The following is a 12820-nucleotide window of genomic DNA, read 5'->3' as shown; positions in this document are numbered from 1 at the left end:
GTCTTTCGTGCTGTCTGTCTGTGGAAATGAAACTCGCTCTTTTCACAGGTTTGTAGCAATCAGAGCGATTTACTGTTTCCTCTTCAGTCTCTCAGTTTCTGGTGATTGTGTGTTTCTGTTGGAGTGGAACTGCTGCAGGAACAGCTTCCCACGGGGTTGCTTGGTAACTCTAACCATACATATAGACACAGATAGCATGTAGCTGTAAGTTAGCAGTTAGCTGTTAGCTGTGAGTTAGCAGGTAGCTGTAAGTTAGCAGTTAGCTGTGAGTTAGCAGGTACCTTGTAAGTTAGCAGTTAGCTGTGAGTTAGCAGTTAGCTGTGAGTTAGCAGTTAACTGTAAGTTAGCAGTTAGCTGTGAGTTAGCAGTTAGCTGTAAGTTAGCAGGTAGCTGTAAGTTAGCAGTTAACTGTAAGTTAGCAGTTAGCTGTGAGTTAGCAGCTAGCTGTAAGTTAGCAGGTAGCTGTAAGTTAGCAGTTAGCTGTGAGTTAGCAGGTAGCTGTAAGTTAGCAGTTAGCTGTGAGTTAGCAGGTAGCTGTAAGTTAGCAGTTAGCTGTAAGTTAGCAGTTAGCTGTAAGTTAGCAGTTAGCTGTAAGTTAGCAGTTAGCTGTGAGTTAGCAGGTAGCTGTAAGTTAGCAGTTAGCTGTGAGTTAGCAGTTAGCTGTAAGTTAGCAGTTAGCTGTGAGTTAGCAGTTAGCTGTAAGTTAGCAGTTAGCTGTAAGTTAGCAGTTAGCTGTAAGTTAGCAGGCACCTGTAAGTTAGCAGTTAGCTGTAAGTTAGCAGTTAGCTGTAAGTTAGCAGGTAGCTGTAAGTTAACATGTAGCTGTAAGTTAGCAGCTAGCTGTAAGTTAGCAGCAGATGCTAGCAAACAATGCTTTCTCATCAACAGTAATGCCAGAGATGTGCACAGCGTAACTCGTAGTAATGCATGTGAACCGTTAATTACTGCGTTTAAACATTTTGGATATATTAACCTCATTAAACAGTTGGACCTGGAGACCTCCATCTTTAATGTGAGTGGGCGGGGCTTATCAGAGGAGGCGGGGCCAACTTAAGGAGTGACGTAGTTTAGAAATGAAAATCAGAACGGCTCGTTAAATGAGGAACTTTCAAACAAAGGGAACTAAATAAATCCCAGGGTTGTGTTTTTGGAGAGTTTTACAGCTGCTGGTGACCTCAGACGCCCTGATATATGCTCCCAGGAACAGGAAGAAGGAGTTTTACACAATATGTCACCTTTAAAGCCTAGATGTGTCTTATGGGGCCAGAAGTGACCAGATTTGAAAATAAGTGAGAAAGTTATCAGCAAACGCTAGTGCTGGATCATGTCTGCATGGGACCTGAAGAAAATCCTGCTGAAGTGGGAGGTTTTGTTGTTACAGTAACAGGTTTAACTTTGCTGGCTTTAACCACTGTGTTGACCTTCACAAATAAGGTTGAGAAGAAGATTGAATGAAATAATACTTAATTAATCCTAAAACAAACAAAATATTTTAAATGAAACGAATCAATAACAGTTATGTTAAAAAAATTAAAAAATCAGTGTTGAGCGGCTTCTGCAAACTTAGATGAGTCTGGTAGCCTGTCTCCAGACTTTCTTATTATCTTTTAAAGTTTCCCAATCAACAGTTCTGCAGCTTTCTGAAGCTCTTTCACAGTTTTTCTTTGGACATTTTCTGCTTTTTCCCTCATCTTCAGTCCTTGTTCCTGAGCATTTTCAGAGGAATGTGTTTTTTCTTTGTTCAGCCACTGAACTCTGAGCTATGAACCCTTCAGGTTCAGGGGAGGGAAATAGTGTTCATGTGGGTACCAGCGCATGTAGGAATAAAAGGAAATGAAAAAGCAGACAAAGCTGCTAAGGAGGCAGTAAAGAAAGAAGTAGTGGAAATGAAAGTAAAATTATCAAAAACAGAATGGAAAAGTTTAGTATGGAAAGAAATAAACAATCAGTGGAATCAATATTGGAAGAATCAGGAAAAAGGAAGACATTCATATAAATTACAAAGTGTAGCGGGAGAGGCAGGGTGTTATGGACAGAACAGAACAAGTCATTATGAGCAGGATACGACTAGGATTGTAAACCGAATAATACACTTAAGATAAGGGGGAAACATCCAACTGGGCAGTGTAGCTGTGGGGGGAGACAGTGGAACATGTGATGATAGCATGTCCCAGATATGGAAGGGAGACAGTGGAACATGTGATGATAGCATGTCCCAGATATGGAAAGGAGACAGTGGAACATGTGATGATAGCATGTCCCAGATATGGAAGGGAGACAGTGGAACATGTGATGATAGCATGTCCCAGATATGGAAGGGAGACAGTGGAACATGTGATGATAGCATGTCCCAGATATGGAAGGGAGACAGTGGAACATGTGATGATAGCATGTCCCAGATATGGAAAGGAGACAGTGGAACATGTGATGATAGCATGTCCCAGATATGGAAGGGAGACAGTGGAACATGTGATGATAGCATGTCCCAGATATGGAAGGGAGACAGTGGAACATGTGATGATAGCATGTCCCAGATATGGAAGGGAGACAGTGGAACATGTGATGATAGCATGTCCCAGATATGGAAGGGAGACAGTGGAACATGTGATGATAGCATGTCCCAGATATGGAAAGGAGACAGTGGAACATGTGATGATAGCATGTCCCAGATATGGAAAGGAGACAGTGGAACATGTGATGATAGCATGTCCCAGATATGGAAGGGAGACAGTGGAACATGTGATGATAGCATGTTCCAGATATGGAAGGGAGACAGTGGAACATGTGATGATAGCATGTCCCAGATATGGAAGGGAGACAGTGGAACATGTGATGATAGCATGTCCCAGATATGGAAGGGAGACAGTGGAACATGTGATGATAGCATGTCCCAGATATGGAAAGGAGACAGTGGAACATGTGATGATAGCATGTCCCAGATATGGAAGGGAGACAGTGGAACATGTGATGATAGCATGTTCCAGATATGGAAAGGAGACAGTGGAACATGTGATGATAGCATGTCCCAGATATGGAAGGGAGACAGTGGAACATGTGATGATAGCATGTCCCAGATATGGAAAGGTGACAGTGGAACATGTGATGATAGCATGTCCCAGATATGGAAGGGAGACAGTGGAACATGTGATGATAGCATGTTCCAGATATGGAAGGGAGACAGTGGAACATGTGATGATAGCATGTTCCAGATATGGAAGGGAGACAGTGGAACATGTGATGATAGCATGTTCCAGATATGGAAAGGAGACAGTGGAACATGTGATGATAGCATGTCCCAGATATGGAAGGGAGACAGTGGAACATGTGATGATAGCATGTCCCAGATATGGAAGGGAGACAGTGGAACATGTGATGATAGCATGTCCCAGATATGGAAGGGAGACAGTGGAACATGTGATGATAGCATGTCCCAGATATGGAAGGGAGACAGTGGAACATGTGATGATAGCATGTCCCAGATATGGAAGGGAGACAGTGGAACATGTGATGATAGCATGTCCCAGATATGGAAGGGAGACAGTGGAACATGTGATGATAGCATGTTCCAGATATGGAAGGGAGACAGTGGAACATGTGATGATAGCATGTCCCAGATATGGAAGGGAGACAGTGGAACATGTGATGATAGCATGTTCCAGATATGGAAGGGAGACAGTGGAACATGTGATGATAGCATGTCCCAGATATGGAAGGGAGACAGTGGAACATGTGATGATAGCATGTTCCAGATATGGAAGGGAGACAGTGGAACATGTGATGATAGCATGTCCCAGATATGGAAGGGAGACAGTGGAACATGTGATGATAGCATGTCCCAGATATGGAAGGGAGACAGTGGAACATGTGATGATAGCATGTCCCAGATATGGAAGGGAGACAGTGGAACATGTGATGATAGCATGTTCCAGATATGGAAGGGAGACAGTGGAACATGTGATGATAGCATGTCCCAGATATGGAAGGGAGACAGTGGAACATGTGATGATAGCATGTTCCAGATATGGAAAGGAGACAGTGGAACATGTGATGATAGCATGTTCCAGATATGGAAGGGAGACAGTGGAACATGTGATGATAGCATGTTCCAGATATGGAAGGGAGACAGTGGAACATGTGATGATAGCATGTTCCAGATATGGAAGGGAGACAGTGGAACATGTGATGATAGCATGTCCCAGATATGGAAGGGAGACAGTGGAACATGTGATGATAGCATGTCCCAGATATGGAAGGGAGACAGTGGAACATGTGATGATAGCATGTTCCAGATATGGAAAGGAGACAGTGGAACATGTGATGATAGCATGTTCCAGATATGGAAGGGAGACAGTGGAACATGTGATGATAGCATGTTCCAGATATGGAAGGGAGACAGTGGAACATGTGATGATAGCATGTTCCAGATATGGAAGGGAGACAGTGGAACATGTGATGATAGCATGTCCCAGATATGGAAGGGAGACAGTGGAACATGTGATGATAGCATGTTCCAGATATGGAAGGGAGACAGTGGAACATGTGATGATAGCATGTCCCAGATATGGAAAGGAGACAGTGGAACATGTGATGATAGCATGTCCCAGATATGGAAAGGAGACAGTGGAACATGTGATGATAGCATGTCCCAGATATGGAAGGGAGACAGTGGAACATGTGATGATAGCATGTCCCAGATATGGAAAGGAGACAGTGGAACATGTAATGATAGCATGTCCCAGATATGGAAGGGAGACAGTGGAACATGTGATGATAGCATGTCCCAGATATGGAAGGGAGACAGTGGAACATGTGATGATAGCATGTTCCAGATATGGAAGGGAGACAGTGGAACATGTGATGATAGCATGTTCCAGATATGGAAGGGAGACAGTGGAACATGTGATGATAGCATGTTCCAGATATGGAAGGGAGACAGTGGAACATGTAATGATAGCATGTCCCAGATATGGAAGGGAGACAGTGGAACATGTGATGATAGCATGTCCCAGATATGGAAGGGAGACAGTGGAACATGTGATGATAGCATGTCCCAGATATGGAAGGGAGACAGTGGAACATGTGATGATAGCATGTTCCAGATATGGAAAGGAGACAGTGGAACATGTGATGATAGCATGTCCCAGATATGGAAGGGAGACAGTGGAACATGTGATGATAGCATGTCCCAGATATGGAAGGGAGACAGTGGAACATGTGATGATAGCATGTTCCAGATATGGAAGGGAGACAGTGGAACATGTGATGATAGCATGTCCCAGATATGGAAGGGAGACAGTGGAACATGTGATGATAGCATGTTCCAGATATGGAAGGGAGACAGTGGAACATGTGATGATAGCATGTCCCAGATATGGAAGGGAGACAGTGGAACATGTGATGATAGCATGTTCCAGATATGGAAGGGAGACAGTGGAACATGTGATGATAGCATGTTCCAGATATGGAAGGGAGACAGTGGAACATGTGATGATAGCATGTTCCAGATATGGAAGGGAGACAGTGGAACATGTGATGATAGCATGTCCCAGATATGGAAGGGAGACAGTGGAACATGTGATGATAGCATGTCCCAGATATGGAAGGGAGACAGTGGAACATGTGATGATAGCATGTTCCAGATATGGAAGGGAGAGGGAAATAATGAAGATAGGGCTGCAGAGGGCAGGAATAACAGAATGTAATCTGCTAAATCTAAAGGGAGGAGAATAACAAAAGGATTCCTAGTAACTACTGAAATAATTAAAATAAATCTGGTCCAGTAGATGGCGGCATATGCAACACCAAGGATGGCAGCTGCCATTAAAAACCAAAGAAGAAGAAGAACACATTGTGGAAGTGAAGGAGCCGGGAGCGGTTTGTTTGCTAACACCGTTAAATGAATAAAGCTGCACTTACAAAGCGGAAACTGACCCTATTTCAGTTCATGAGCTAATTTTACATTTCTGTTTGTCGTTTTTAACAAATAGCCGCACGTTTGATTTTTTTAACTTCATCACTGGAGCAGAAAACAAGGTGAGCTAACGTGAGCGGCTTAGCAACAGATCAACGGGCTGCTCGTTATTTGTTTTTATGAATTATCCCTGAAGAAGTATTGTTCTTAACTTAAAGTTCACGGAACTAAAATTAATCTTAAGTCTCGGTCAATTCGAGTTTTTGTCCTCAGAGCTGGAGCTTTTTACGGGTTTTCAGATTAAATCACACTAAAGGACAGAAATGTTCCTAAATTCGGCGATTTTTAAAGGGAGTTCGGATGGAGAAACGATATAAAACAGCAGAATTAAACGCTCCATCTCCTGGATTCTGCTTTATCCTGATAATTAAATACAGTCTCCTTAATGTTTTCATCCTCACACTAATAGACAAAAATATTATAAATGATAAACGTGTTAATTTAATAATTTCTGGATTAAAGATTTAAAACGAGTTGAACTAAGTTCAGAGAAAGATATTGATCTCTGTAACCTTTAAGTGTTTGTCGTGGATGTTTCTGTGTTTCTGTCAAGTTTTTTCTTTCTGTTGATCCATTTGTCTTCTAACATGAACATTAATGAGCGACATATTTTAAATGATTCTGAGTCCTAGGATTGATTTACCTGCTCTCCGTCTGAAAGCATTTGGAATGATCAAAATGATTGAACTGATGGTTTCCAGGTGAGGTGTGCAGCCTCTTCTTCTGTGGTTAAATCATGGAGTTGGCCTATGTGTGTGAGTGGGAGAAGCAACCAAAGAGCACGCACTGCCCGTCCATCCCGCTGGTCTGCGCCTGGTCCTGCCGGAACCTCGTGGCCTTCACCACGGACCTGAAGAACGACAGCGATGACAAGGGTACGTGCACGATCACACGCACGCGCGCACGTAGCCCCTGGGTCCCTCAGCTGACTGTCTCTGTTGCAGATGTCAGTCACATGATCCACATCATCGACTCGGAGCACCCCTGGGACGTGTTCTCCATCAACTCCGGACACAGTGAGGTCATCTCCTGCCTGGAGTGGGACCAGTCAGGTGAGTTTTGCACCTGTCCGTAACCTGAGGCTGTGTGTGTGTAGTAATGCTGTGTGTGTGTGTGTGCGTGCACGTGCGCGTGCGTAGGGTCGCGGCTGCTGTCGGCGGACGGCGACGGACAGATCAAATGTTGGTCCATGTCCGATCACCTGGTGAACAGCTGGGAGAGTGTCCTGTCCAGCTCTGTGGACGGCGACCCCATCATCGCCCTGAGCTGGCTCCACAACGGGGTCAAGCTGGCGCTGCACGTGGAGATGGTAAGACGTGCACGTGCACGTGCACGGTAAGCCCTGCTCTCCACTGCAGTTGAGTAACTGACACTTCATCTCCTCTGGCTTCAGTCGGGTTCCACCAACTTCGGCGAGAAGTTCTCCCGGGTGAAGTTCTCTCCGTCTCTGACGCTGTTCGGCGGGAAGCCGATGGAGGGCTGGTTGGCGGTGACAGTGAGCGGTTTAGTCACCGTGTCCCTGCTGAAGCCCGGCGGCGCTCTCCTGACAGCGAGCGAGAGTCTGTGTCGGCTGAGAGGACGCGTGGCGTTGGCCGACATCGCCTTCACCGGAGGAGGGAACATCGTGGTGGCGGCTACCGACGGCAGCAGTTCCTCCCCCGTACAGTTCTACAAGGTCAGCGCCGCACTGGCGAGCGGTCACCGCGGTTACCTTACCTGTTGCACTGAAACCCGTCCGGCTCTGCGTGCAGGTGGTGGTGAGTGTGGTCAGCGAGAAGTGCCGCATCGACACGGAGCTGCTCCCGTCGCTGTTCCTGCGCTGCACCACCGACCCGATGAGGAGGGAGAAGTACCCCGCCGTCACACACCTCAAGTTCCTGACCAGAGAGAACTCCGAGCAGGTAACCAGCAGAACCAGCAGAACCAGTAGAACCAGTAGAACCAGCAGAACCAGTAGAACCAGAAGAACCAGCAGAACCAGTAGAACCAGAACTTACGGTGCCACCCGAGGAGCTGGGCTCTCACAGGTCGTCCGTTTCAGGTTCTGCTGTGCGCGTCCAACCAGAGCGGCAGCATCGTGGAGTGTTGGTCTCTGAGGAAGGAGGGCCTTCCTGTCAACAACATCTTTCAGCACCGGTCGCCAGTTGGTAAGAAACTCAACCAGATCAGCTGTTCTGAGTCTGAGCCTCTGACCTCTGACCTCTGACCTCTGCAGTCGGGGAGAAGCAGCCAACTATCCTGAAGTGGAGGATCCTGACGACCACCGGGGATCTGGAGCGGGTATCGTCTGTGGCTCTACCCAAACTGCCCATCTCCATCTCCAACACCGACCTGAAGGTGGCGTCGGACACCAAGTTCTGCCCTGGGCTCGGTGAGCAGAACTCCCTGATCAGAAAGCTTTTCCTGTTTCAGAGCGATGGGCTCCCAGCTCACCTGACAGGTGAAATAAATGGGCTCAGAACTAAACCCCAGCAGGTTTGTAAAGGCATCACAGCGCCGCCGTGAGGGCGTCAGTAAATCTGTCATAACCTTAAAGATAATAAGTTCTGATGAGGTTAGAAGCTCAGCATCAGAATCCGAAGCTTTAGACCTGAGGCGGGTCAGAACTCATCTGGTGTAATGGAAAAGAACCTCTGTAGGACCGGTTCTGTTCAGGTGGGCCTCAGATTCACACCTGTCGGACTGAAAGTAACTTTTTAGATGAACAGTTTGTTCTTAGAAGAACTGAGACCCTTGTGTTCAGAACCGGTTCTGCGTGTGAACCAGAGAAACTTCGGTTCTGACCCGGGATCACGTGTGTTTTCAGGTCTGGCCCTGGCCTTTCATGATGGCAGCATTCAGATTCTCCACCGCCTGTCCCTCCACACCATGGGGGTTTTCTACGGCTCCTCCTCCGCTCAACGGCCCGGAGACGAGGCCGCCATCAAACGCCAAAGAGCTGCAGGCCCCGCCCTCCACTTCAAAGCCCTCCAATTCTCCTGGACCTCATTGGCACTGGCTGGAGTCGACAACCACGGCAAGGTGAGGATACGAAGGTGGACTCTGGTGTCGGAGTCTGAAGACTTATCGTAAAGCAATAACCAGGAGCACACCTGGGCACTGGTGACACCTGGCTGGGCACTGATAACACCTGGCTGGGCACTGATGACACCTGGCTGGGCACTGGTAACACCTGGCTGGGCACTGGTGACACCTGGATGGGCACTGGTGACACCTGGCTGGGCACTGGTGACACCTGGCTGGGCAGTGATGACACCTGGCTGGGCACTGGTGACACCTGGCTGGGCAGTGATGACACCTGGCTGGGCTCTGGTGACACCTGGCTGGGCACTGGTGACACCTGGCTGGGCACTGGTGACACCTGGCTGGGCACTGGTGACACCTGGCTGGGCACTGATAACACCTGGCTGGGCACTGGTAACACCTGCTGGTTGTTTGCTCCTCAGCTCCACATGCTGCGGGTGTCGCCCTCCATGGGCCAGGTGCTGGAGATGAACACGACGCTGCGCCACCTGCTGTTCCTGCTGGAGTACTGCATGGTGACGGGCTATGACTGGTGGGATGTGCTGCTGCATGTGCAGCCAAGCATGGTGCACAACCTGGTGGAGAAGCTGCACGAGGAGTACATGAGGCAGAACCAGGCGCTGCAGCAGGTCAGTAAGGCGTGCCGAGAGCTGAGGACCATCACCTGCCCAAGAGATGGATCCATCTGACTGGATCCATCTGACTGGATCCATCTGATTGGATCCATCTGATTGGATCCATCTGATTGGATCCATCTGACTGGATCCGTCTGACTGGATCCATCTGACTGGATCCATCTGATTGGATCCATCTGATTGGATCCGTCTGACTGGATCCGTCTGACTGGATCCGTCTGATTGGATCCATCTGACTGGATCCGTCTGATTGGATCCATCTGATTGGATCGGATCCATCTGATTGGATCCATCTGATTGGATCGGATCCATCTGATTGGATCCATCTGATTGGATCCATCTGACTGGATCCATCTGATTGGATCCATCTGATTGGATTGGATCCATCTGATTGGATCCGTCTGATTGGATCCGTCTGACTGGATCCGTCTGACTGGATCCATCTGACTGGATCCATCTGACTGGATCGGATCCATCTGACTGGATCCATCTGATTGGATCGGATCCATCTGATTGGATCCATCTGATTGGATCCATCTGATTGGATGTGCCTCTGTGGTGTTTAATTAAATGACAACAGATTTTTTTAGGTTTATGAACTGGCTGTTGAACCCTGATCTGTCCGTTTCAGGTGCTGGCAACACGCATCGTTGCTGTGAAGGCGTCTCTCTGTAAACTCTCCACTGCAACAGCGGCTCGAGCATGTGACTTTCACGCCAAGCTGCTGCTGATCGCCATCAGCTCCACCTTAAAGTCGCTGCTGAGGCCGCATGTTCTCAACACGCCTGACAAGAGTCCAGGGGACCGGCTGGCGGAGATCTGTGCCAAGAACACGGACACAGGTGAGACCTCAGTCAGGGTTTACTGCTCATCGGGGGGGAATGCTTCTGATCGCTGTGTGTTTCCTCAGATATTGATAAGGTGATGATCAATCTGAAGACTGAGGAGTTTGTGTTGGACGGCCCCCCCCTTCAGTCCCTGCAGCAGCTCATCCAGTGGGTGGGAGACTTTGTCCTTTACCTCCTGGCCAACCTGCCCAACCAGGTGAGCAGCGGCCCCTCAGGTTCACGCAGCTGATGATGACGGGAGTTTAAAGTGGACACAACTATTATTGATGAAACTGCCAGCAGACCATTGGCTCATTGATTAATCAGTTCAGTAATCAATGTTATTAACAATTTACTAAATTAGATAAAAACCAAACATGTAGGAAGCTGAAGTGCAGCAGAGAGGAAGGTAGAAACCTTCAGAGGTCTCCATCAGTGGGTGGGGCTGTTGTTTCTGTTGCTTAGCAACAACTCAGCTGATGATGTCACACACAGCGTCAGCAGGTAACTCAGGTGAACTCTCAGCAGACAACATGGACAGAAACTCACAGCCAGCAGCTCAACATCTGGGCTGCAGAGACGCTCCAGGATTCCACCATCTGTTGTTAACCAGCTCTGTGATCCTCCTCCTTTACTGTTAGCGCTCTGTCTGCAGTCTCTGTCTGCCCGGATAGTCTTAAAGCTGAGCAGAGAGCTGTTAGAGCTGTTCCTGCAGCCAGGTCCAGGATTCCACCATCTGTTGTTAACCAGCTCTGTGATCCTCCTCCTTTACTGTTAGCGCTCTGTCTGCAGTCTCTGTCTGCCCGGATAGTCTTAAAGCTGAGCAGAGAGCTGTTAGAGCTGTTCCTGCAGCCAGGTCCAGGATTCCACCATCTGTTGTTAACCAGCTCTGTGATCCTCCTCCTTTACTGTTAGCGCTCTGTCTGCAGTCTCTGTCTGCCCGGATAGTCTTAAAGCTGAGCAGAGAGCTGTTAGAGTTGTTCCTGCAGCCCGGTCTCTGCCTGATATTCCTGCTGTGTCCTCATCAGGGCTCCGAGCTCCATTTTATCCTCCAGAGATCTCACATTAGGTCCATGGGGGGAACCTTAATGTTGCTGACCTCAGACCTGTTTACCGCAGGGCTCCATGGTCCGGCCAGGTTTCGGCTTCATGAGGGACGGGGCATCATTGGGGATGCTGAGAGAGATGCTGGTGATGATCAGGATCTGGGGTCTGCTGAAGCCTGGCTGTCTGCCCACCTTCACCGCCACCTCGGACAACCAGGACAGCATGCTGCTGCTGTTCAGGCTGCTCACCAAGCTGTGGCTCTGCTGTAAGAACACACTCTGACATCCTGAGTCCTGCTGTTCATGATCAGCAGCTGTAACTTGGCTCCTTCTTCCCAGCCCGGGATGACAGCCCCCCCCAGGAGCCAGATGAGAGCCTCATAGACGAGTGCTGCCTGCTGCCCAGTCAGCTGCTGGTTCCCAGCATGGACTGGCTGCCCGTGAACGATGGCGTCATTGTGAAGCTGCAGGGAAAACACCCTCTCAGGCTGCAGTTTGGGAAAGCCTCGTCTTTACCTGGAGCGGGAGGCCCCGCCCCCCTGGAGGTGTTCACCAGGTAACGCACGCCTGTCTGTCACTGCTGTCCGTGCACGTGCTGCAGGTGGACTGATGTGTGTCTGTGTTCAGGAGCCCCGGCTCTCAGAAGATGGACAACCTGCGCTGCGTTCACATGGGAGTGAGTCCCACCGAGGAGAGTAAAGCCTGCACCAGGTGAGTCCGCAGGAAGTGATGTCACTGCTGTCTGTCCCGGGTTTGAACAATCGGATCTGCTGATGAGATGAAAGGTTTCAGTGAAACTCCGCCTCCTTCAGGTGCGGCTGTGTGACGATGCTGCGATCTCCCAACAAGACCAACGCCATGAAGCAGTGGGAGCAGCGCTGGATCAAGAACTGTCTGTGTGGAGGTCTGTGGAGGAGGATCCCGTCCTCGCTCACCTGAGCCCGCTTTGGGTTCTGGTTCTGGTTCTGGTTCTGGTTCTGAATGAGCCAAAATGAACACGTTGCTTAAAGTTTCTTCTGTAAATAGAATCTGTTTTCTAATAAAACTGAACAATGTGAAGGAGCTCCGTCATTTTCTGAGGCTCGTGCACGTTTCTGTCGTGCACGTGTGTCGTGCACGTGTGTGTTGTGCACGTTTTCTGAGCCGATAATCTGAGCCGTTCTGCATGTAGCACCAGGGGTGGACTGGTCATCTGTGGGTTCTGGAAAAGTCCAGAACGGCTGTCGGCGCTGTTCAGGAACCAGAATGTTCAGTCTGTAAACTACCAGCAGGTGGCGCTGATCGGACAGTCGTTATTCCAGAGGCCTAAAAACCAAC

General features: G+C 48.6%; 1 protein-coding gene across 3 annotated transcripts; it reads left to right on the top strand.

Annotated features, from left to right (window-relative positions):
- Position 1: 1 nt before the first annotated feature.
- Positions 2–12562, top strand: med16 (mediator complex subunit 16). 3 transcript variants are annotated; one of them, XM_072388804.1, is made up of 16 exons: positions 2–48; positions 6673–6846; positions 6916–7023; positions 7111–7280; positions 7365–7646; positions 7723–7872; positions 8013–8118; positions 8187–8342; positions 8778–8992; positions 9418–9624; positions 10262–10472; positions 10541–10674; positions 11577–11769; positions 11843–12059; positions 12131–12214; positions 12316–12562. In XM_072388804.1, exons 2-16 carry the CDS (start codon positions 6708–6710, stop codon positions 12440–12442), a joined length of 2499 nt encoding a protein of 832 aa, XP_072244905.1. In that variant the 5' UTR covers positions 2–48; positions 6673–6707; the 3' UTR covers positions 12443–12562. The 3 variants fall into 3 exon arrangements, with proteins under 3 accessions (XP_072244905.1, XP_072244907.1, XP_072244906.1); XM_072388806.1 differs by lacking the exon at positions 2–48 and adding an exon at positions 5832–6033 and having other exon boundaries at positions 6686–6846; XM_072388805.1 differs by lacking the exon at positions 2–48 and adding an exon at positions 5832–6033.
- The last annotated feature ends 258 nt before the right edge of the window (positions 12563–12820 follow it).

This window comes from Leuresthes tenuis, unplaced genomic scaffold (genome assembly GCF_036924035.1).
Source record: "Leuresthes tenuis unplaced genomic scaffold, fLeuTen1.0.hap1 SCAF_7, whole genome shotgun sequence".
NCBI lineage: Eukaryota > Metazoa > Chordata > Actinopteri > Atheriniformes > Atherinopsidae > Leuresthes > Leuresthes tenuis.
Note: the sequence above shows the minus strand (reverse complement) of the source record. Positions and strands in the feature narration are given on the sequence as shown.

What these genes read in the sequence shown, in the direction of transcription:
- med16 (XM_072388804.1), top strand. Translation starts at nt 6,708, where the DNA reads ATGGAGTTGGCCTATGTGTGTGAGTGGGAGAAGCAACCAAAGAGCACG. An exon ending in GAACGACAGCGATGACAAGG is followed by an intron (nt 6,847 to 6,915) that starts GTACGTGCACGA and finishes TCTCTGTTGCAG; the next exon opens with ATGTCAGTCACATGATCCAC. An exon ending in TGGCCAACCTGCCCAACCAG is followed by an intron (nt 10,675 to 11,576) that starts GTGAGCAGCGGC and finishes TGTTTACCGCAG; the next exon opens with GGCTCCATGGTCCGGCCAGG.